The 23,347-nt window shown below is 44.1% G+C and overlaps 1 protein-coding gene across 1 annotated transcript in view; it reads right to left on the bottom strand.

Annotated features, from left to right (window-relative positions):
* LOC139544409 (phospholipid-transporting ATPase IC-like) overlaps nucleotides 1-23,347 on the bottom strand; it is a 46,010-nt gene that overhangs the window by 1,997 nt on the left and 20,666 nt on the right. Inside the window, exons 6-27 of the mRNA XM_071351464.1 lie at nucleotides 23,008-23,069; nucleotides 22,378-22,450; nucleotides 22,104-22,174; nucleotides 21,468-21,550; nucleotides 20,489-20,647; nucleotides 20,285-20,373; nucleotides 18,430-18,620; nucleotides 17,765-17,973; nucleotides 17,447-17,490; nucleotides 16,988-17,144; nucleotides 16,456-16,644; nucleotides 16,004-16,116; nucleotides 15,572-15,736; nucleotides 10,153-10,264; nucleotides 8,892-8,967; nucleotides 7,757-7,889; nucleotides 6,734-7,022; nucleotides 6,283-6,506; nucleotides 5,562-5,645; nucleotides 4,577-4,822; nucleotides 4,194-4,332; nucleotides 199-329 (exon numbers count right to left, since the gene is read on the bottom strand). Of these exons, the coding sequence (XP_071207565.1) occupies nucleotides 199-329; nucleotides 4,194-4,332; nucleotides 4,577-4,822; nucleotides 5,562-5,645; nucleotides 6,283-6,506; nucleotides 6,734-7,022; nucleotides 7,757-7,889; nucleotides 8,892-8,967; nucleotides 10,153-10,264; nucleotides 15,572-15,736; nucleotides 16,004-16,116; nucleotides 16,456-16,644; nucleotides 16,988-17,144; nucleotides 17,447-17,490; nucleotides 17,765-17,973; nucleotides 18,430-18,620; nucleotides 20,285-20,373; nucleotides 20,489-20,647; nucleotides 21,468-21,550; nucleotides 22,104-22,174; nucleotides 22,378-22,450; nucleotides 23,008-23,069 (3,039 nt within the window). The remainder of the gene's footprint in view (nucleotides 1-198; nucleotides 330-4,193; nucleotides 4,333-4,576; nucleotides 4,823-5,561; nucleotides 5,646-6,282; nucleotides 6,507-6,733; nucleotides 7,023-7,756; nucleotides 7,890-8,891; nucleotides 8,968-10,152; nucleotides 10,265-15,571; nucleotides 15,737-16,003; nucleotides 16,117-16,455; nucleotides 16,645-16,987; nucleotides 17,145-17,446; nucleotides 17,491-17,764; nucleotides 17,974-18,429; nucleotides 18,621-20,284; nucleotides 20,374-20,488; nucleotides 20,648-21,467; nucleotides 21,551-22,103; nucleotides 22,175-22,377; nucleotides 22,451-23,007; nucleotides 23,070-23,347) is intronic.

The raw sequence follows: 23,347 nt of genomic DNA, 5'->3' as shown, positions 1-23,347 counted from the left end.
AAGAGAACTTCAAACAGGATGTAGTTTGACAGATTTTGTGCTCCATTTCGAACGCCCCCAAAATCCACAGATCTCTCACAATATTGCAGAGGCAACGAACCGTACCATGGACATATCACAGCCATGTCATGCCAAAATATTACAGATATCAAGACATGAGTAAAGTCATTTTTCGGGTTAGTAGTAGCTAGGCCTTACGTTGTCTCCAACGGACGGCCATATTGTTTTGCAGAGGAACTGAATGAAGATGACAGGAAGCAGGCTGATCCCCACAGTCAGGATGATGGTCAGCCACAGATAGGGCTGTCTGAGCGCGTTAGGGGCTACACCTGACAAAACACAGAAAAATCAACACATACGCTGGGTTACAAAAGCACAGTAATTACTCATCATCGTCAACCATCTGTGACAAGAGCCACATGGCCAGGGTCATGTTCATAAGGTGCAAACTGGAAAACGTTTCACAATGGAGAATGAATGTTTCTTATTGGACAAGTTCAAATCAAATCAAATCAAATTTTATTAGTCACATACACATGGTTAGCAGATGTTAATGCGAGTGTAGCGAAATGCTTGTGCTTCTAGTTCCGACAATGCAGTAATAACCAACAAGTAATCTAACCTAACAATTCCACAACTACTACCTTATACACACACACAAGTGTAAAGGGATAAAGAATATGTACATAAAGATATATGAATGAGTGGTGGTACAGAACGGCATGGCAAGATGCAGTAGATGGTATAGAGTACGGTATATACATATGAGATGAGTACTGTAGGGTATGTAAACATAAAGTGGCATAGTTTAAAGTGGCTAGTGGTACATGTATTACATAAAGATGGCAAGATGCAGTAGATGATATAGAGTACAGTATATACATATGAGATGGGTAATGTAGGGTATGTAAACATTATATTAAGTGGCATTGTTTAAAGTGGCTAGTGGTACATTTTTACATAATTTCCATCAATTCCCATTTTTAAAGTGGCTGGAGTTGAGTCAGTATGTTGGCAGCGGCCGCTAAATGTTAGTGGTGGCTGTTTAACAGTCTGATGGCCTTGAGATAGAAGCTGTTTTTCAGTCTCTCGGTCCCTGCTTTGATGCACCTGTACTGACCTCGCCTTCTGGATGATAGCGGGGTGAACAGGCAGTGGCTTGGGTGGTTGTTGTCCTTGATGATCTTTATGGCCTTCCTGTGACATCGGGTGGTGTAGGTGTCCTGGAGGGCAGGTAGTTTGCCCCCGGTGGTGCGTTCTGCAGACCTCACTACCCTCTGGAGAGCCTTACGGTTGTGGGCGGAGCAGTTGCCGTACCAGGCGGTGATACAGCCCGACAGGATGCTCTCGATTGTGCATCTGTAGAAGTTTGTGAGTGCTTTTGGTGACAAGCCGAATTTCTTCAGCCTCCTGAGGTTGAAGAGGCGCTGCTGCGCCTTCTTCACAACGCTGTCTGTGTGGGTGGACCAATTCAGTTTGTCCGTGATGTGTACACCGAGGAACTTAAAACTTTCCACCTTCTCCACTACTGACCCGTCGATGTGGATAGGGGGGTGCTCCCTCTGCTGTTTCCTGAAGTCCACAATCATCTCCTTTGTTTTGTTGACGTTGAGTGTGAGGTTATTTTCCTGACACCACACTCCGAGGGCCCTCACCTCCTCCCTGTAGGCCGTCTCGTCGTTGTTGGTAATCAAGCCTACCACTGTAGTGTCATCCGCAAACTTGATGATTGAGTTGGAGGCGTGCATGGCCACGCAGTCGTGGGTGAACAGGGAGTACAGGAGAGGGCTCAGAACGCACCCTTGTGGGGCCCCAGTGTTGAGGATCAGCGGGGTGGAGATGTTGTTACCTACCCTCACCACCTGGGGGCGGCCCGTCAGGAAGTCCAGGACCCAGTTGCACAGGGCGGGGTTGATGACGAGTTTGGAGGGTACTATGGTGTTAAATGCTGAGCTGTAATCGATGAACAGCATTCTCACATGGGTATTCCTCTTGTCCAGATGGGTTAGGGCAGTGTGCAGTGTGGTTGCGATTGCGTCGTCTGTGGACCTATTGGGTCGGTAAGCAAATTGGAGTGGGTCTAGGGTGTCCGGTAGGGTGGAGGTGATATGGTCCTTGACTAGTCTCTCAAAGCACTTCATGATGACGGAAGTGAGTGCTACGGGGCGGTAGTCGCTTAGCTCAGTTACCTTAGCTTTCTTGGGAACAGGAACAATGGTGGCCCTCTTGAAGCATGTGGGAACAGCAGACTGGGATAAGGATTGATTGAATATGTCCGTAAACACACCAGCCAGCTGGTCTGCGCATGCTCTGAGGACGCGGCTGGGAATGCCGTCTGGGCCTGCAGCCTTGCGAGGGTTAACACGTTTAAATGTTTTACTCACCTCGGCTGCAGTGAAGGAGAGCCCGCAGGTTTTGGTAGGGGGCCGTGTCAGTGGCACTGTATTGTCCTCAAAGCGGGCAAAAAAGTTGTTTAGCCTGTCTGGGAGCAAGACATCCTGGTCCGCGACGGGGCTGGTTTTCTTTTTGTAATCCGTGATTGACTGTAGACCCTGCCACATACCTCTTGTGTCTGAGCTGTTGAATTGCGACTCGATTTTGTCTCTGTACTGGGACTTAGCCTGTTTGATTGCCTTGCGGAGAGAATAGCTACACTGTTTGTATTCGGTCATGCTTCCGGTCACCTTGCCCTGGTTAAAAGCAGTGGTTCGCGCTTTCAGTTTCACGCGAATGCTGCCGTCAATCCACGGTTTCTGGTTTGGGAATGTTTTAATCGTTGCTGTGGGTACGACATCGTCAATGCACTTCCTAATGAACTCGCTCACCGAATCAGCATATTCGTCAATATTGTTGTTGGACGCAATGCGGAACATATTCCAATCCGCGTGATCGAAGCAGTCTTGAAGCGTGGATTCAGATTGGTCGGACCAGCGTTGAACAGACCTGAGCGCGGGAGCTTGTTGTTTTAGTTTCTGTTTGTAGGCTGGAATCAACAAAATGGAGTCGTGGTCAGCTTTTCCGAAAGGGGGGCGGGGGAGGGCCTTATATGCGTCGCGGAAATTAGTATAACAATGATCTAGGGTTTTTCCAGCCCTGGTAGCACAATCGATATGCTGATAGAATTTAGGGAGTTTTGTTTTTAGATTAGCCTTGTTAAAATCCCCAGCTACGATGAATGCAGCCTCAGGGTGTGTGGTTTCCAGTTTACAAAGAGTCAGATAAAGTTCGTTCAGGGCCATCGATGTGTCTGCTTTGGGGGGAATATATACGGCTGTGATTATGATTGAAGAGAATTCCCTTGGTAGATAATGCGGTCGACATTTGATTGTGAGGAGTTCTAGATCAGGTGAACAGAATGACTTGAGTTCCTGTGTGTTGTTATGATGATCACACCACGTCTCGTTAATCATAAGGCATACCCCCCCGCCCCTCTTCTTACCGGAAAGATGTTTGTTTCTGTCGGCGCGATGCATGAAGAAACCAGCTGGCTGCACCGACTCCGTTAGCGTCCCTTGAGTTAGCCATGTTTCCGTGAAGCAGAGCACGTTGCAATCCCTGATGTCTCTCTGGAATGCTACCCGTGCTCGGATTTCATCAACCTTATTGTCAAGAGACTGGACATTGGCGAGTAGTATGCTAGGGAGTGGAGCGCGATGTGCCCGTCTCCGAAGCCTGACCACGAGACCGCCTCGTTTGCCCCTTTTACGGCGTCGCACAGGGTCGCCGGCTGGGATCAGATCCATTGTATTGGGTGGAAGGCAAACCACTGGATCCGTTTCGGGAAAGTCATATTCCTGGTAGGAACGATGTTGAGTTGACGTTAATCGTATATTCAGTAGTTCCTCCCGACTGTATGTAATGAAACCTAAGATTACCTGGGGTACCGATGTAAGAAATAACACATAAAAAAACAAAATACTGCATATTTTCCAAGGAACGCGAAGCGAGGCGGCCATCTCTTTTCGGCGCCGGAAGTTTTCTAACTGACAGAATTAGGGAGGTACTACCTAAACTTGTCCAATAAGAAACATTCATTCTCCATTGTGAAACGTTTTGCTATCGTCCGTGTGGCCGAATGAACACGACCCAGGTTAGTATTCATTAGGGCATACAACGTCCAGGTAGTCTCTCCCGGTTTTTAGTCTGTTTTCATCCGTATGAACAGGACCCAGATCTGAAGAGGCAGAACTCACCGGTGAAGGTGAAGGTTGAAGGGAAGATAACGTGGATTCCTGCACTGTGGATATCAAACATGATCCCAAAGTATATGGCTATACTGCAGAGGACGGCGAAGCAGTTCACAAAGGTCCAGTATGACGTCTCCAGAGATATCTGGGAGAGAGTATGAGAGACAGGAAGTTACATCATCTATTCCAACACTGTAGGAGGAATCAGCACTTGCTGTATAAATAGGCCTGTATTTTTTTTTTTTTTTAACTCAACAGATTTCTGAAAACGCACCAGAGTTTGTTTCTTGTGTCTACATGTGAGCTGTGGAATGAATTTCCCTTTTTGAAGGACAATAAACATAATCAATCCACCAATCAATAAATCCATTGAGGAACAAGTCAGCTACCTGCAGGTTGACGGTGAAGATGAGAGAAGAGGCCATGACCACAGCGAGGGACTGGTAGTCTGACGGTGCCTCTCCGTCCTGCCCCATGGTCTGGAGGAAGGCCCCGTATGGGATGAAGAAGACCACCAGAGAGGTGAAGATGCCGTGGAACAGACTGATGAAGAAGTTCTTGTAGTTAAACAGCGCCCCCTGCTGACCAGGGAGGTATAACTTGGGAAACTTTCTGCTCAGCTTGTCATTCACATCCTTCAAAGAAACAGGAAATAGAAATTTCATGTTAGCTCAGGGCTTCCCAAACTTGTACTGCACATTATCCCAAATTGACACTTTAAATGCAAGGGACTCCACTTGGACAAGGCTTGTTAAGGCTGCGTGTTCATATTCACAAAATTTTAGGTCCCGCAGGCTGTCCCAACACATAATGAGATGAAAGCACATTTTATTAATTTAAGAGATCCTTTGTTGGCACTAAGCGGTTGTATTCTGTACCCATTTGAAGATCATTTGTTTAATATTCAGCTGAAATATTTTCTCAATGGGCCCAGGGGGATCCCACACAGTATCCCGACCCCAAGTTTGGGAACCACTGTATTAGCTTAACATTGACGTGTCATATGATCGGAATAAGACAAGAGTGATAAAACAAAATGGAGGGAGTTTTCATTCAATGTTCATCATTAAAAAACAGTGAACACAGAGCCTGTTACCTCTATAAAAAGCCCAGCTTGTCCAGCTGGCATTTGAAGGGGACCTGACAACTGATGCCCCGTGTGAATAGCCAAGTTATCATTACTCATTGTGTTAGTACTTTTCTACAGTATCATTTCTCAATTTTCTTTCTCTCTGCATTGTTGGCAAGGTCCCATAAGTAACTATTTTACTGTTGTTTACGAAGCACATGTGACAAATACATTTAGATTTGGATATATTATGGACATTTTCAGAAATGACAAACATTCTACATGTATCTCCTATAATTGCTTACCTGATCCAACAAGCCAACCAGCAGGACAGGAAGAGAGCTGTACATCACATTGTACAAGGTGATGAACCAATCTTCATAGGCAACCTGGAGTAGTATCATAAAGTCATATATCAACACAATAGCTTAGTCCTCTATTTTTAGATTTTATTTAACCTTTATTTAACTAGGCAAGTCAGTTAAGAACAAATTCTTATTTACAATGACGGCCTACCGGGGAACAGTGGGTTAACTGCCTTGTTTAGAGGCAGAATGACACATTTTTACCTTGTCCAGCTCGGGGATTCGATCCAGCAACCTTTCAGTTACTGGCCCAACGCTCTAACCACTAAGCTACCTGCCGCCCCTCTATCATCAAATACATGTCCACATTTAGGATCAATCATCTGTACCATAGTATATGGTACCAAAGTAATTTGGGAGTTTTGAAGTCAGTCTAGATAAGTGGTCGTTGAAAATGCAGTTTAGACAGGTGGTGCCCTAAATGGCACCCTCGGACTGTGGTCAAAAGTAGTGCACTATTTGGGGAATAGGGCTCTGGTCAAAAGTAGTGCACTATTTAAGGAATAGTGCTCTGGTCAAAAGTAGTGCACTATTTAAGGAATAGGGCTCTGGTCAAAAGTAGTGCACTACTTAGGGAATCGGGCTCTGGTCAAAAGTAGTGCACTATATAGGGAATAGGGTACCAGTTGAGACACACCCTACCTCTAGAACATTCCCTCACCTGAGCTGAGAACCCATTGAAGAAGGAGTACCAGAAGTGGACCAGGGTGAAGGCAAAGTTCTTGAAGAAGAAGTAGCGGAGGAACTTGCACATGCGGATGTAGGACCAGCGGCCGTGGACCAGCAGGAGACGCTCCAGGTAGCGGAACTGAGCGAAGGCATAGTCACTGGACATCACCGCCTGCATGCCCTCTTGACCAGATATACCCACACCGATGTCTGCAGCTGGAGAGAGAGAGAGAGAGAGGTGGGGGGAGGGGGAGAAAGTGAAACAAAAACAGAGAATTTGTCTCCAACAGCTGAAGAGGTGAGGAGTTCGCAAAGGGGGAGTAGATATCACATAACACTAAGCTACAAAAGGCTTTGTGGTGAAAACTACAATTCAGCTATAACAAACTGCTAACAAATAATGAATAATTTAACAGTAAAATGAAATGAATATCCTCCCGTACTCTTGATCATGTTGACGTCGTTGGCTCCGTCGCCGATGGACAGCGTGACGGCCTTCTTATACTTCTTCACCAGGCTGACCACGTTGGCCTTCTGTTTGGGCGTGACACGACAGCAGATGACCGCCTCGCACTCGCACGCCATGTTCACAAAGTCCACCTGACGACTCTCCTTCTCCCAGTCGTCGATTGGCTGGGTGGAGTCCTGGGGCGTGGCGGAGACGGGTCTCTTTCCGAGACGCTTCAAGCGAAGGCGACGACGTTTCTTCTTTTTCTCGTATAAAATCTCGTTCTGTGGAGAGACACGGACAGACATGCCTATTTAGTCTTTAGAAGAAAAATATACTTTTGTTCACAAAAGAAAAACCCTCACAAAACAATTAAATAAAAAAAATTCTATGTAAATATCAGGCTGAGTCAAGTGTACACCTTTAATGATCATTTCATGTTGAGTGTAACGGATGTGAAATGGCTAGCTAGTTAGCGGGTACGCGCTAGTAGCGTTTCAATCAGTTACGTCACTTGCTCTGAAACCAATATGTAGGGTTTCCCCTTGCTCTGCAAGAGCCGTGGCCTTTGTGGAGCGATGGGTAACGATGCTTCGTGGGCGACCGTTGTTGATGTGTGCAGAGGGTCCCTGGTTCGCGCCCGTGTCGGGGCGAGGGGACGTACTAAAGTTATACTGTTACATTGGTGCCGTGACCCGGATCACTGGTTGCTGCGGAAAAGGAGGAGGTTGAAAGGGGGGTGAGTGTAACGGATGTGAAATGGCTAGCTAGTTAGCGGGTACGCGCTAGTAGCGTTTCAATCAGTTACGTCACTTGCTCTGAAACCAATATGTAGGGTTTCCCCTTGCTCTGCAAGAGCCGCGGCCTTTGTGGAGCGATGGGTAACGACGCTTCGTGGGTGATTGTTGTTGATGTGTGCAGAGGGTCCCTGGTTCGAGCCCGGGTATGGGCGAGGGGACGTACTAAAGTTATACTGTTACATGAGCAGCAACAGTAACTAGTAGTAGTCTCCACTCACCAGCCAGCCTCCGGTGATGATGAGTGCGTTCTTGCCAGGCTCGGGGAAGAACGGATCTGGCACCTTCTTCCTGGTTCGACCGGACGCAGGCGGCTGGTCCCTCCGGTTTGCCTGTCTGATTCGCAGCTTCTCACTATCACACACAAGACCGTCACACATCAGAACTACATCTTACACTCTACTACAATCTCTGTAACAGTGTATTATCATAACTTCACTCTGCAAATACAGCAGTAGCCTAGTCTTTCCAGCAGTAACCTAGTCTTTCCAGCAGTAGTCTTTCCAGCAGTAGTCTTTCCAGCAGTAGTCTTTCCAGCAGTAGTCTTTCCAGCAGTAGTCTTTCCAGCAGTAGCCTAGTCTTTACAGCAGTAGCCTAGTCTTTACAGCAGTAGCCTAGTCTTTACAGCAGTAGCCTAGTCTTTACAGCAGTAGCCTAGCCTTTCCAGCAGTAGCCTAGCCTTTCCAGCAGTAGCCTTTCCAGCAGTAGCCTTTCCAGCCTAGCCTTTCCAGCAGTAGCCTTTCCAGCAGTAGCCTAGCCTTTCCAGCAGTAGCCTAGCCTTTCCAGCAGCAGCCTAGCCTTTCCAGCAGCAGCCTAGCCTTTCCAGCAGCAGCCTAGCCTTTCCAGCAGCAGCCTAGCCTTTCCAGCAGCAGCCTTTCCAGCAGCAGCCTAGCCTTTCCAGCAGCAGCCTAGCCTTTCCAGCAGCAGCCTAGCCTTTACAGGCTACACGTAGTCCCGTGTAGCTCAGTTGGTAGAGCATGGCGCTTGCAACGCCAGGGTTGTGGGTTCATTCCCCACGGGGGGACCAGGATGAATATGTATGAACTTTCCAATTTGTAAGTCGCTCTGGATAAGAGCGTCTGCTAAATGACTTAAATGTAAATGTAATGTTAAATGTACAGCAGCCTAGCCTTTCCAGCAGTAGCCTAGCCTTTCCAGCAGTAGCCTAGCCTTTCCAGCAGTAGCCTAGCCTTTCCAGCAGTAGCCTAGCCTTTCCAGCAGTAGCCTAGCCTTTCCAGCAGTAGCCTAGCCTTTCCAGCAGTAGCCTAGCCTTTCCAGCAACACAGCTACACACAGATGACTCACATCAAGCACTGGGGCCCATAGACCTACACTTCTCCTCTATCTTAAACCTACTTGATATCATCTCCATAGTGGATCTGCATGTCATCGGTAAGCAGCTCACAGGAATAGCCAATGTTCTCAGCCGTTTCTGCAAGGGAAGGAAATGTTGAAGAAAATGTTAATGTCATCAATACACATTTAATCCATCAAGAGGCAAACTCGGTGAAGTAGCAGCTCAAGATGTTATCTCAGTTGTTAATCAACAGTAACACATTGTTGGGAGGTAAACGTGGTTTTAAAATCAACAGTAACACATTGTTGGGAGGTAAACGTGGTTTTAAAATCAACAGTAACACATTGTTGGGAGGTAAACGTGGTTTTAAAATCAACAGTAACACATTGTTGGGAGGTAAACGTGGTTTTAAATCAACAGTAACACATTGTTGGGAGGTAAACAGGGTTTTAAATCAACAGTAACACATTGTTGGGAGGTAAACAGGGTTTTAAATCAACAGTAACACATTGTTGGGAGGTAAACAGGGTTTTAAATCAACAGTAACACATTGTTGGGAGGTAAACAGGGTTTTAAATCAACAGTAACACATTGTTGGGAGGTAAACAGGGTTTTAAATCAACAGTAACACATTGTTGGGAGGTAAACAGGGTTTTAAATCAACAGTAACACATTGTTGGGAGGTAAACAGGGTTTTAAATCAACAGTAACACATTGTTGGGAGGTAAACATGGCTTTAAATCAACAGTAACACATTGTTGGGAGGTAAACATGGTTTTAAATCAACACTAACACATTGTTGGGAGGTAAACATGGTTTTAAATCAACACTAACACATTGTTGGGAGGTAAACATGGTTTTAAAAATCAACAGTAACACATTGTTGGGAGGTAAACATGGTTTTAAAATCAACAGTAACACATTGTTGGGAGGTAAAGATGGTTTTAAAATCAACAGTAACACATTGTTGGGAGGTAAACATGGTTTTAAATCAACTGTAACACATTGTTGGGAGGTAAACATGGTTTTAAATCAACTGTAACACATTGTTGGGAGGTAAACATGGTTTTAAATCAACAGTAACACATTGTAAACATGGACTGCATCCTAAGTGGCACCATATTCCCTATACTGTACAGAAGTGCACTACTAAGGCCCTGGTTAAAAGCCGTGTGTTAAATAGGGAACAGGGATGGAATCCTACTGTAACCCAGTCCCTGGTTAGATCGAGAGATGAACATTCCAGACGAAGGCTGACCGCCATGATGAACACATCTGTCTTGATCTGAACACATCTGTCTTGACTTTCTTCTCTCATACCTTTCTTATCTCCAGTGAGAACCCAGATCTTGATGTGAGCCTTTGCCAGCTTGGCGATGGTCTCAGGAACCCCGTCCTGTAGCTTGTCCTCGATGGCAGTCGCTCCGATCATCTGCCGAAAGGACATAAAGCAAACCGGGTGACTTTTCCAGAGCAGAATGTTGGCGGCTTTAATAAAAGCAAGAGTCAGATTTATTTGGTAACACAAGATAAAAGGGTGTTAAACCCTGGTGTCCTGATTACATTTACAATCTGGCCCTCATACCTTCATGGCCACCGAATCATCCCCAGCTTCTAATTGGCTCATTCATCCCCACTCTCTCCTGTAAAGCCAATTCTTGTGGGAAGCTGCTATTGACCACCAAGTGCTAACAGTATCTGGATAATATGTGTGAAATGCTTGATAATGTATGTGATATCAACAGAGGAGTATATTTTCTGGGTGATTTAAATATTGCCTGGCTTTCATCAGGATGCCCACTCAAGAGAAAGCTTCAAACTGTGACTAGTGCCTGCAACCTGGTTCAGGTTGTCAGTCAACCTACTGTACCAGGGTAGTTACAAACAGTACAGGAATGAAATCATCAACATGTATATATCACATCTTTACTAATGCTGCAGAAATTTGCTTTAAAGCAGTATCCAAATCCATAGGATGTAGTGATCACAATATAGCAGCCATATCTAGGAAAACCAAAGTTCCAAAGGCTGGGCCTAATATAGTGTATAAGAGGACATACAATAAGTTTTGTAGTGATTCCTATGTTGTTGATGTGAAGAATATTGGTTGGTCCGTGGTGTGTAATGAGGAGCAACCAGACACTTGACACATTTATGAAATTGCTTATTCCATTAAGACTGCACCCATGAAGAAAATTACTGTAAAAATTGTTCAATCCTCTTGGTTTGATGAGGAATTGAAGAATTCATCACAAAACCCACTAACATTGCCAACTACTTTAATGACTTTTTCCATTGGCAAGATAAACAAACTTAGGAATGACATGCCGGCAACAAACACTGACACTACACACGGATCAAATTATAAAAAGACAATAATTGTACTTTGAATTCCATAAAGCCAGTGTAGAAAAGGTGAAAAGCCATCGGGGTCTGACAATCTAGATGGAAAATTACTGAGGATAATAGCAGACAATATTGCTACTCCTATTAGCCATATCTTCAATCTAAGCCTTCTAGAAAGTGTGTGCCCTCAGGCCTGGAGGGAAGCTAAAGTCATTCCGCTACCCAAGAACAGTAAAGCCCCCTTTACTGGCTCAAATAGCTGACCAATCAGCCTGTTACCAACCCTTAGTCAACAAATTCAGCACGCTTATAGGGAAGGACATTCAACAAGCACAGCACTTACACAAATGCCTGATGATTGGCTGAGAGAAATTGATGATAAAATTATTGTGGGGGCTGTCTTGTTCAACTTCAGTGCGGCTTCTGACATTATCAATCAGTCTGCTGCTGGAAAAACATGTGTTATGGCTTTACAGCCCCTGCTATATTGTGGATAAAGAGTTACTTGTCTAATAGAACACAGAGGGTTCTTCAATAAAGCCCTGCCTTATCTCAGCTCACTGGTCACCATAGCAGCACCCACTCGTAGCACGCGCTCCAGCAGGTATGTTGTTGTATGTGTCGAATTGCTATGCTTTATCTTGGCCAGGCCGCAGTTGCAAATGAGAACTTGTTCTCAACTAGCCAACCTGGTTAAATAAAGGTGATTTTAAAAAAGTTAAAAAAATAGAAGCCTCAAACATAATCCAGGTAGAAGCAGGAATTCCCCAGGGTAGCTGTTTAAGACCCTTGCTTTTTACTAACGACATGCCACAGGCTTTGAGTAAAGCCAGTGTGTCTATGTATGCGGATGACTCAACACTATACATGTCAGCTACCACAGCGACTGAAATGACTGCAACTCTTAACAAAGAGCTACAGGTAGTTTCAGAATGGATGGGAGGGAATAAGTTAGTCCTAAATATTTCCAAAACTAAAAGCATTGTATTTTGTGCAAATCACTCAGTAAGCCCTAAACCTCAACTACGTCTCGTAATGAATAATGTGGACATTGAGCAAGTTGAGGTGACTAAACTACTCGGAGTAACCCTAGACTGTAAACTGTCATGATCAAAACATATTTATACAGTAGTAGCTGAGATGGGGAGAAGACTGTCTATTATACAGCGATGCTCTGCCTTCTTAACAACACTATCAACAAGGCAGGTCCTACAGGCCCTAGTTTTGTCACACCTTGACTACTGTTCAGTCATGTGATCAGGTGCCACAAAAAAAGGATTTAGGGAAATTGCAATTGGCTCAGAACAGGGAAGCACAGCTATCCCTTGGATGTACACAGAGAGCAAACATTAACATGCATATCAATCTCTCCTGGCTCAAAGTGGAAGAGAGATTGACTTCATCACTACTTGTTTTTGTAAGAGGTGTTGACAAGCGGAATGTACCGAGCTGTCTGTTTAAAATACTAGCACACAGCTCGGACACCCACGCATACCCCACAAGTGGCCCTGATTAGGAGTCCCATAAGGGCAGCACACAATTGTTCCAGTGTCGTCCGGGTTTGGCCGGGGTATGCAGTCAATGTAAATAACGATTTGTTCTTAACTGACTTTACTAGTTAAATAAAGGTTTAAAAAATAATAATAATTAAAAACAAGACATGCCACAAGAGGTCTCTTCATCACAGTCCCCAAGTCCAGAACAGACTATGGGAGGCGCACAGTACTACATAGAGCCATGACTACATGGAACTCTATTCCACATCAGGTAACTGATGCAAACAGTAGAATTAGATTTTTTTTTTAAACAGGTAAAAATACACCGTATGGAACAACGGGGACTGTGAAGAGACACACACACAAAAGGTACAGACACATACATATGCACACATTGTGATAGTTGTATTTCACATTTTGTGTTGTGGATATGTGGCGGTGTAGGGATGTTATATGATGTACTGTTATCTTTAGTTTACTCAGTACAAACATAGTTCACTGTTTTATCTGTTGTTTAATATGTAATGTGGATGATTTGGTGTGTTTGGACCCCAGGAAGAGTAGCTGCTGCCTTGGCAGCAACTAATGGGGATCCATAATAAACCCCCAGGAAGAGTAGCTGCTGCCTTGGTAGGAACTAATGGAGATCCATAATAAACCCCAGGAAGAGTAGCTGCTGCCTTGGTAAGAACTAATGGGGATCCATAATAAACCCCAGGAAGAGTAGCTGCTGCCTTGGTAGGAACTAATGGGGATCCGTAATAAACCCCAGGAAGAGTAGCTGCTGCCTTGGTAAGAACTAATGGGGATCCGTAATAAACCCCAGGAAGAGTAGCTGCTGCCTTGGCAGGAACTAATGGGGATCCATAATAAACCCCAGGAAGAGTAGCTGCTGCCTTGACAGGAACTAATGAGGATCCGTAATAAACCCCAGGAAGAGTAGCTGCTGCCTTGACAGGAACTAATGAGGATCCGTAATAAACCCCAGGAAGAGTAGCTGCTGCCTTGGTAGGAACTAATGGGGATCCGTAATAAACCCCAGGAAGAGTAGCTGCTGCCTTGGTAGGAACTAATGGGGATCCGTAACAAACACAAATACAAACTATTCCCCAGGTCGTTGCTGTAAATGAGAATGTGTTCAGGCAACTTACCTGGTAAAAGAACAGTTTAAAAAAACTGTTTACGTAAAGACTGATCTTATTACTACAGTGAGGGAAAAAAGTATTTGATCCCCTGCTGATTTTGTACGTTTGCCCACTGACAAAGAAATTATCAGTCTGTAATTTTAATGGTAGGTTTATTTGAACAGTGAGAGACAGAATATCAACAAAAAAATCCAGAAAAACGCATGTCAAAAATTTTATAAATTGATTTGCATTTTAATGAGGGAAATAAGTATTTGACCCCTCTGCAAAACATGACTTAGTACTTGGTGGCAAAACCCTTGTTGGCAATCACAGAGGTCAGATGTTGCTTGTAGTTGGCCACCAGGTTTGCACACATCTCAGGAGAGATTTTGTCCCACTCCTCTTTGCAGATCTTCTTCAAGTCATTAAGGTTTCGAGACTGACGTTTGGCAACTCGAACCTTCAGCTCCCTCCACAGATTTTCTATGGGATTAAGGTCTGGAGACTGGCTAGGCCACTCCAGGACCTTAATGTGCTTTTTCTTGAGCCACTCCTTTGTTGCCTTGGCCGTGTGTTTTGGGTCATTGTCATGCTGGAATACCCATCCACGACCCATTTTCAATACCCTGGCTGAGGGAAGGAGGTTTTCACCCAAGATTTGACGGTACATGGCCCCGTCCATCGTCCCTTTGATGCGGTGAAGTTGTCCTGTCCCCTTAGCAGAAAAACACCCCCAAAGCATAATGTTTCCACCGCCATGTTTGACGGTGGGGATGGTTTCTTGGGGTCATAGGCAGCATTCCTCCTCCTCCAAACACGGCAAGTTGAGTTGATGCCAAAGAACTCCATTTTGGTCTCATCTGACCACAACACGTTCACCCAGTTGTCCTCTGAATCATTCAGATGTTCATTGGCAAACTTCAGACGGGCATGTATATGTGCTTTCTTGAGCAGGGGGACCTTGCGGGCGCTGCAGGATTTCAGTCCTTCACGGCGTAGTGTGTTACCAATTGTTTTCTTCGTGACTATGGTCCCAGCTGCCTTGAGATCATTGACAAGATCCTCCTGTGTAGTTCTGGGCTGATTCCTCACCATTCTCATGATCATTGCAACTCCACGAGGTGAGATCTTGCATGGAGCCCTAGGCCAAGGGAGTTTGACAGTTCTTTTGTGTTTCTTCCATTTGCGAATAATCGCACCAACTGTTGTCACCTTCTCACCAAGCTGCTTGGCAATGGTCTTGTAGCCCATTCCAGCCTTGTGTAGATCTACAATCTTGTCCCTGACATCCTTGGAGAGCTCTTTGGTCTTGGCCATGGTGGAGAGTTTGGAATCTGATTGATTGATTGCTTCTGTGGACAGGTGTCTTTTATACAGGTAATAAACTGAGATTAGGAGCACTCCCTTTAAGAGTGTGCTCCTAATCTCAGCTCGTTACCTGTATGAAAGACACCTGGGAGCCAGAAATCTTTCTGATTGAGAGGGGGTCAAATACTTATTTCCCTTATTAAAATGCAAATCAATTTATAACGTTTTTGACATGCGTTTTTCTGGATTTTTTTGTTGTTATTCTGTCTCTCACTGTTCAAATAAACCTACCATTAAAATTATAGACTGATCATTTCTTTGTCAGTGGGCAAACGTACAAAATCAGCAGGGGATCAAATACTTTTTTCCCTCACTGTATATCTTAATGATCCGGACCCAAATGCCAGCCTTCTACAATGTAGAAGTGACTTGATTGATTGAAGTATTTGGAGTGTGTCCTACCATGAAGTTGTTCTCAATTTGTTCATACACTCGATCTAGAGCAGCCTCCCTGTTGCCCATAGCAACACTGGCCTCCTTGTGCTTCTTAGCCCAGGCGTCAAACTCCTGCTTACTGATATCCTTATAACACAAACACAGGGTCCGGAGAGTCTGGTTGGCAAAGATCTACAATGGAAGAGGAAATACTTAAATGAAAAACATGCATCATCTATTTTTCAGAAACTATTTGAGTTCAAGTTTAATTTGTTACGTGACCACAATGTCCAGAGTTCAACCACACGTCAAACTTAAGGCCACTACTACTTCACATAGACTCAAAATCATACAGCAGAAATCTCAAACTATGACGTCAGAATGTGGCCCCTGAACAAAAAGGAGTTTGGCACACCTGCCATATTAAAAAACACCTCAGAACAGATATGGTTGACTCACGTCCAGAGCAGTCTGGGTCACTTCCTTGTGTCTAGAGTTAGGAGAGAGGCGTTCGTAGATGACCGTGTCTGCTCCTTTACAGTACAAACGGATCCGGCCATCAGGGAACCTCACTGTGTGTGTGTGAGAGTGAGAGTGGGTGAGAGAGAGAGTGAGAGTGAGAGAGTGGGTGAGAGAAAGAGAGAGAGAGAGAGAAGACAGCATATTAGGGAGATGGTCCCAGTGAAACAGCTAATTTTACAAAATTCCAGCTTTCCCAAAATTCCAGCTTTCCCAAAGTTCCCCAAAAATCCAGGCCAGCTGGAGGATTTCCAAAAAATCATCAGGAATAAAACAGGGAGGGAATTCTCCAACTAGGAATTCCAACAAACCTGGGAACTCCAAAATATCCAGAGCTTTAAAACAACCCTAGAAAAGTCACAGGGGTCGCAGACTTAAAAACGATCACTCACGGATGATGGACATGCGTTTGCGGTCGCTGTTAAAGTCGAGCAGGGCCAACACCTCGTAGGTCATTTCCTGGTCCATCTCGCTGATGGTGATGGTGTCCTGGGTACGGGACAGGAACACAAAACCAAAGTTCCTGGCAGCCGTCACCAGAGCTCCCTCGTCAGGAGAGGCTGCCTGGTACACCAACTCATCTGAGGGTTTGAGGACAACAGACGCACATCAACTCTGGGGTCAGAGGTTATGTTACACCTGTATTATAGACTATTCATCAATGTCTGTCATATGCTAAACTAAGACTCCCGGTTTATGTATGTTCCTGTTAAATAAATATTGGTCCGCTTCCCCCAGACACAAATAAAGATCGATCCTAGACTAAGAAGGATTTTCAATAAATTCTCCATGGAGTATGTTTTCTTTTAGTTCAGAACCAGGCTTTATTAGGTGTCCAGGATACCAGGTCATTTTGTATAAAATCTGTGATTTCTGAACTTCGACCTCTAGCATCACTTAGAATGCAGGTTGTCTAATGCTCACCTTCTTTCTGCTCCACCATGACAGTGTGACACAGAGACAGCAGCTTGAAGAACTCCAGCGCGTCTTGGTCCTTCTTGGACCGGATGCAGGCCACCAGGGAATGATCCAAGTATTCAAACTTGCTGTCTGCATGCTTGTTCCAGCTGAAATCCACTGGCTGTGAAGTACCGAGAGGAAGAAAATGACCATCAACACAATGCTACAGATAAACTTGGAAGGCCGGTTTCCTGGACCCAGATTAAGCCTAAGGTCCTTAAATATCAACACTTTCAAAATGGGAATCTCCATTGAACACACTTTTTAGTCTGGGACTATGCTTGATCCGAGTCCGGGAAACTGACCCTGATAGTTTTATTTTAATGTAATCTTCTCGCAACAGATGTTAAAATGTTAAGTATTTTGAGTAGCAGAAATAGCCCCTTCACACAGTGACAATGTGACTAGAATGGTAAACCTGACCTTTCCACGATTCAGAGTCACTCCTTCGGCAGTGGTGGGGTCGCCTGGCAAAATGAAAAGTATTGGTTAGTTGTTATACTTAGTCGTGTAACACGTCATGATGCAGGCGTCTTCACAACATCTTTACATCATTTTTGTCATGTCTAACACAAATGCAGTGAACCAGAATGTCCATCCAAGCCAGGATATAAGTGTAGGATGATTTCCTGCAGTACCCATAATGCTCTGTACAACCTATCAATTTGTATCTTCCTGAAGATGTTCTGCTCTTCTCCTTATCAATACATGGTGTCAGAAGCGAAAGGGCATTTGTCTAACCGAAGGTGCGTCCGGCGATGGTGCACTTCTTGAAGGCCATGATGTTCTGCGTGAGGGTACCGGTCTTGTCCGAGAAGACGTACTCGATCTGACCCAGTTGTTCGTTGAGGGTGGTGGTACGGGCCTTGGCTGGCGTGTCTTTCTCCTGGTAGTACATCTGAAGGTCCCAGTTGATGAACTTGGACTGGCCCAAACGAATCACTTCCACACTGGACAGGGAGTAGAGGAAATAGCATCATGACAGTCAGGTTAGGAGAAATTATCCAGGATGACTTTTTTTCCCCCCCATCAAAAACACATTATCTGTGTGTTAAAATAGGATGACTGGAACTAGGACATTAAACAGCTGTAATAAAAATATAATAAAGACTGTGGAAGTGGAAGGTAGAGATAGTAAATACACACTTCAAATCTTAGTCGGATCAAGAGATATTCATTGTTCTACTTCTCCATCAGGTTAGTCTCTGCTAACAGATGAAAACACAGCTGGTCAGAGGTGAGATTCTGGGTTGCTGATATCAGCCTCGGGTAAACTGATGTCTGTGTGTTAGGATAATTGGAACTTGGATATATGACCATTCTGATCCTGACACAACCATCTCTTCTGAGATGGTGGCTAATAGAGGGTACGAGTGCGAGCTCGCCTGGGTTTTGAGACGACTCACCTGACGTAGAGCGAGATGGGAACCATGGTGTTGAGCACGATGATGTACCCCCAGAAGCTGAGGAAACCTCTGTAAGAAGCAGTCTGGTCCTTGCCATCTTTCAGATACCAGGCCCTGCTGCCTACCTCCTCGTACCAGAAGGAGTTCCCGATGGCCAGGCCAGCACACAACAGGATCAGGATTACAAAGATCTGGCGGAGGGAAGAGGGAGGAAGGGATGAGATTTTTGGATGGAGTTCTCCCACTGTATCTCTATTCTCACAAGCCATCATCAAACATGTAGAGAGCCTTCAGAGAGTATTCACACCCCCTTGACTGACTCCACATTTTTTGTTGTGTTACAGCCCGAATAAAACATTTATTCAATTGAGATTGTGTCACTGGCCTACACACAATACCCAAACATAATGTTGTGGAATTATGCTTTTAGAAATGTTAACAAATTAATTAAAAATTAAAAGCTGAAATGTCTTGAGTCAATAAGTATTGAAGCCCTTTGTTATGGCAAGCATACACTTTGCTTTTCAAGTCACATAATAAGTTGCATGGACTCACTATGTGTGAAATAATAGTGTTTAACATGATTTTTGAATGACTACCTCATCTCTGTAACACACACATATACAATTATCTGTAAGGTCCCTCAGTCCAGCAGTGAATTTCAAACACAGATTCAAACACAAAGACCAGGGAGGTTTTTCAATGCCTTGCAAAGGGCACCTATTGGTAGATGGGTAAACATAAATAAAGTAGACATTGAATATCCCTTTGAGCCTGGTGAAGTTATTAATTACACTTTGGATGGTGTATCAATTAACCCAGTCACTACAAAGATACAGGCTTCCTTCCTAACTCAGTTGCAAGAGAGGAAGGAAACCTCTCAGGGATGCCCCCATGAGGCCAATGGTGCTTTTAAAACAGTTATAGAATTTAATGGCTGTGATAGGAGAACACGGAGAATGGATCAACACAATTATAGCTCCTCCACAATACTAACCTAATTGACAGAGTGAAAAGGAGAAAGCCTGTACAGAAAAAAAATATTCCAAAACATGCATCCTATTTGCAACAAGACACTAAAGTAATAATGCAATACAAAGTGTTATGTCTGGGGCAAAACCAACAACATCACTGAGTACCACTCATCTTATTTTTAAGCATGGTGGTGGCTGCATCATGTTATGGGTATGCTTGTCATCAGTAAGGATTAGGGAGTTTTTTAGGGTCGAAAGAAACAGAATAGAGCTATGCTCAGGCAAAATCCTAGAGGAAAACCTGGTTCAGTCTGCTTTCCCACAGACACTGGGAGACAAATTCACCTTCCAGCAGGACAATAACCTAAAACACAAGGCCAAATATACACTGAAGTTGCTTACTAATAAAAAGTGAATATTCCTGAGTGGCGAGTTACAGTTTGGACAAATCCACTTGAAAATCTATGGCAAGACTGAAAAAATGGCTGTCTAGCAATGATTGATAACCAACTTGACAGAGCTTGAAGAATTTTAAAAATGTGTTAATATTGCACAATCCAGGTGTGAAAAGCTGTTAGAGACTCACAGCTGTAATCGCTGCCAAAGGTGATTCTAACATGTTTTGACTTAGGGGTGTAAATACTTAAGGAAAATTTGAAATCTGTATTTAATTTTCAATACATTTGTAAAAACATTACTTTGTCATTATGGGCTATTGTGTGTAGATGGGTGAGCAATTAAATGAATCCATTTTGAATTCAGGCTGTAACAATAAAATGTAGAATAAGCCATGGAGTACGAATGCTTTCTGAAGGCTGTTAAGAGACTTCATTTCATACAGGCTGAAATATTGCGAGGGGATGAGAGAGTGAACCACTCACACTATACACCATGTAGTTCATCAGCTCATCAATTTTAGTCCTCTTGAACCTGGTCTTGCCCCCATTCCTCATGATTTTAGTGTCAGCGCCTAAACCAGAACGGTGAACAAACAGAAGAGCAAAGGGTTCGGATGAGATTAAGTCCAAGGCAATGACCGTGGCCGTTGGTGTGTGTTCATTGATTCCCGAAAAGCGTGTTCTTACCTGCGAAGATGACCAGTCCGTGACACTCGTCAGTGTTTCTGATCCTGCATCCTCTCAGCATCATATTGTCCAGATCAAGAGGGAATCGGTCTTTCCTCCAACGCATGGTCCCCGTGAACTTATCCAGACGGTTGTTAGGCTCCTCACACACTATCATGGCTGTACGGAGAAACAAGACAGTGACAACACACTATCCTGGCTGTACGGAGAAACAAGACAACAGTGACAACACACTATCCTGGCTGTACGGAGAAACAAGACAACAGTGACAACACACTATCATGGCTGTACGGAGAAACAAGACAAGTGACAACACACTATCATGGCTGTACGGAGAAACAAGACAACAGTGACAACACACTATCATGGCTGTACGGAGAAACAAGACAACAGTGACAACACACTCTCCTGGCTGTATGACGGGGAACAAGGGAACAGTGACCACACTATCCTGGCTGTATGAGGGAACAAGGGAAGTGACCACACTATCATGGCTGTATAAGGGAACAGTGACCACACTATCCTGGCCACACTATCCTGGCTGTACGAGGGAACAAGGGAACAGTGACCACACTATCCTGGCTGTATGAGGGGGAACAAGGGAACAGTGACCACACTATCAAGGATATATGGGGGAACAGTATCAGAATGAGTTTCAACTTGTTATGATGAGGCGTTGCCAGTCCTTTCTACTCATTCTATTTCTATGCTCACACCATCATAGCTGGGGGGGGGTGGTGAAGGAAACCATGACCTGGCAGAGTCTAGCTAGCTGCACAGCTAGACAGGATATCTTTGACAAACAATACCTGCCCCATAGTTTACGACTGCAAATACATCTGGAAGACACTAAAAGAGAAAAGTGGACCCACTTTCTCTCCCACTCTCAGGATTCCACTCTCATCAGTACACGCTCTGTAAAATAATATTGCGATACTCTACATGTATTTTCCCTAGTTACAGTACAGCAGTATGTTACCGTCAAACTGTGCCAGCTGGTGCTCCTCCTGCAGTCTCTCGTCTGTTATTTTCAGACCCATCTTGAACTTCAGGTTGGTTTCCCTGCAAAACAATTAACGTCCTTTCATTTTCCAGTGGACTTCTACAGTATGCTGGGAACATCTATCTTAGTCCCAGATCTGGTCTCTGTTAGTTGGCATTATAGCTCAAACAGACTGGCACTCAGGCTAGGGAGCATCTGTACATTAAAGAAAGTAAACCATGCTAGCCTTTTGATAGTATTGTTTGATTAACAAAAAGGTTATCAATCTAAATCAACAGGCTTAAAACAGACTGACAACAAGTCTCAGCAAACCCTTTTTAAATCCAACTTCAGCACATCATTTTTATGTTTACACAAAGGCACGTTCTGTTAATGTACTTTCTCCTGTTATCAAGGAACAGTTATTGACAACCCCATTATGAAATGTCAGATTTACACAACAAGGTTTGAAGACCTGGACGGTGTCCCAAATGGAACCCTATTCCCTATACGGTGCACTACTTTTGACCAGGGCCAATAAGACTTGAAGTGCACTACTTTTGACTAGGGCACATAGGATGCCATTTGGGACAGGAAGGCCAATACATTTAGTTGTAATAGAGGACATCTTACCCATCAAGCTCGGCGGTTTCCACATAACAAAGACTGTTGGGGTTTGAACTGGACAACAACAGAATGTCGGCCTAAAAAATAGTAAAAATAAAGAGCAAATGGTCAAATAAAATGTTTTGAACTGAATTATAAAATGGCTGGTTGGTTTCAATTAAATCGAATCAATAATATGTAAATTCAGAAACTTCAGAATTGTTTCGAAAGTATATATATATATATATATATATATATTTTTTTAAAGGAACCAAGTGGAAGAACAAATAAATGACATTACCGGGATGTGAGCATTTTTCTTCAACCGAACCACATCACCGACATGGATATTCATCCACTTAGACTCTTGAAACCTGGGTTTAGAAAAAGTTTCAGTCATTTCCCCCCCCCATTCTTTGTCATATTCAAAACATGAAGTTTTTCCTTGTTGATGCATAGCACAGACAATACAATAACCAATGTAAGATGTGAAAAAGGTACGCAGTTGCACTATGGAGATCCAGACCCACAGATACACAACACAGTACTGTTCTAGTTTCTATGTTCACAACATAGACGACTCCTCTTTGCATCTGTCCCATTATGGTGTCAGAGCTTCTTCTTTTACTACGTCTACGAGTTGGTAAACAAACAGACAGGGTGCATACTGCCACCTGGAGGCTGTTGTTTGAACAGGTATAAAGCCAAGGACGGCAATTTACTGCCACCTGCAGTTATAGAATGTTGGCGCATAAGTATAATTCATTGGCTGATCCCTCCTGATGACCTGGATGGAATCATGTGACGTTCCTTAACCTATAGGAAGTCCCACCCAGTTGACTACTTCAAAATGGCGAAAGCCCTCAATGTCACTGCAGGGTCATTTCCAAGTACATATCTAACCATGTCTATGGTTCATAGTCCTCATTACCTGCCATCCAGGAGGACATCACACTTCCTGTTGTTGATCTCCTTGTCCATCCTGTGGCGGGCCTGTAAGACAGGGAGGGAAAACACCAGCCAGGGTTCAGCATTAGATTAATGGACCACAGTGAGCTCTTCACAACAAAATGGAGTGTACTGCACATGACAATGGGGGGGGGGGGGGGGATTAAATATATATTTTTTAAAGAGGCCTTTTTTTTAGTTGCAGGTGGTCCGCAAATTATTATATAAAACTATATATTCTCCAAAAATAAATTGGGACAATAATGGAGGTTATAAACAATTGTAAATGACTTTATACAATGAAAAGTGTTGAACAAACATCC

Source organism: Salvelinus alpinus, chromosome 18 (genome assembly GCF_045679555.1).
Source record: "Salvelinus alpinus chromosome 18, SLU_Salpinus.1, whole genome shotgun sequence".
In the NCBI taxonomy this organism is placed as follows: Eukaryota; Metazoa; Chordata; class Actinopteri; order Salmoniformes; family Salmonidae; genus Salvelinus; species Salvelinus alpinus.
Note: the sequence above shows the minus strand (reverse complement) of the source record. Positions and strands in the feature narration are given on the sequence as shown.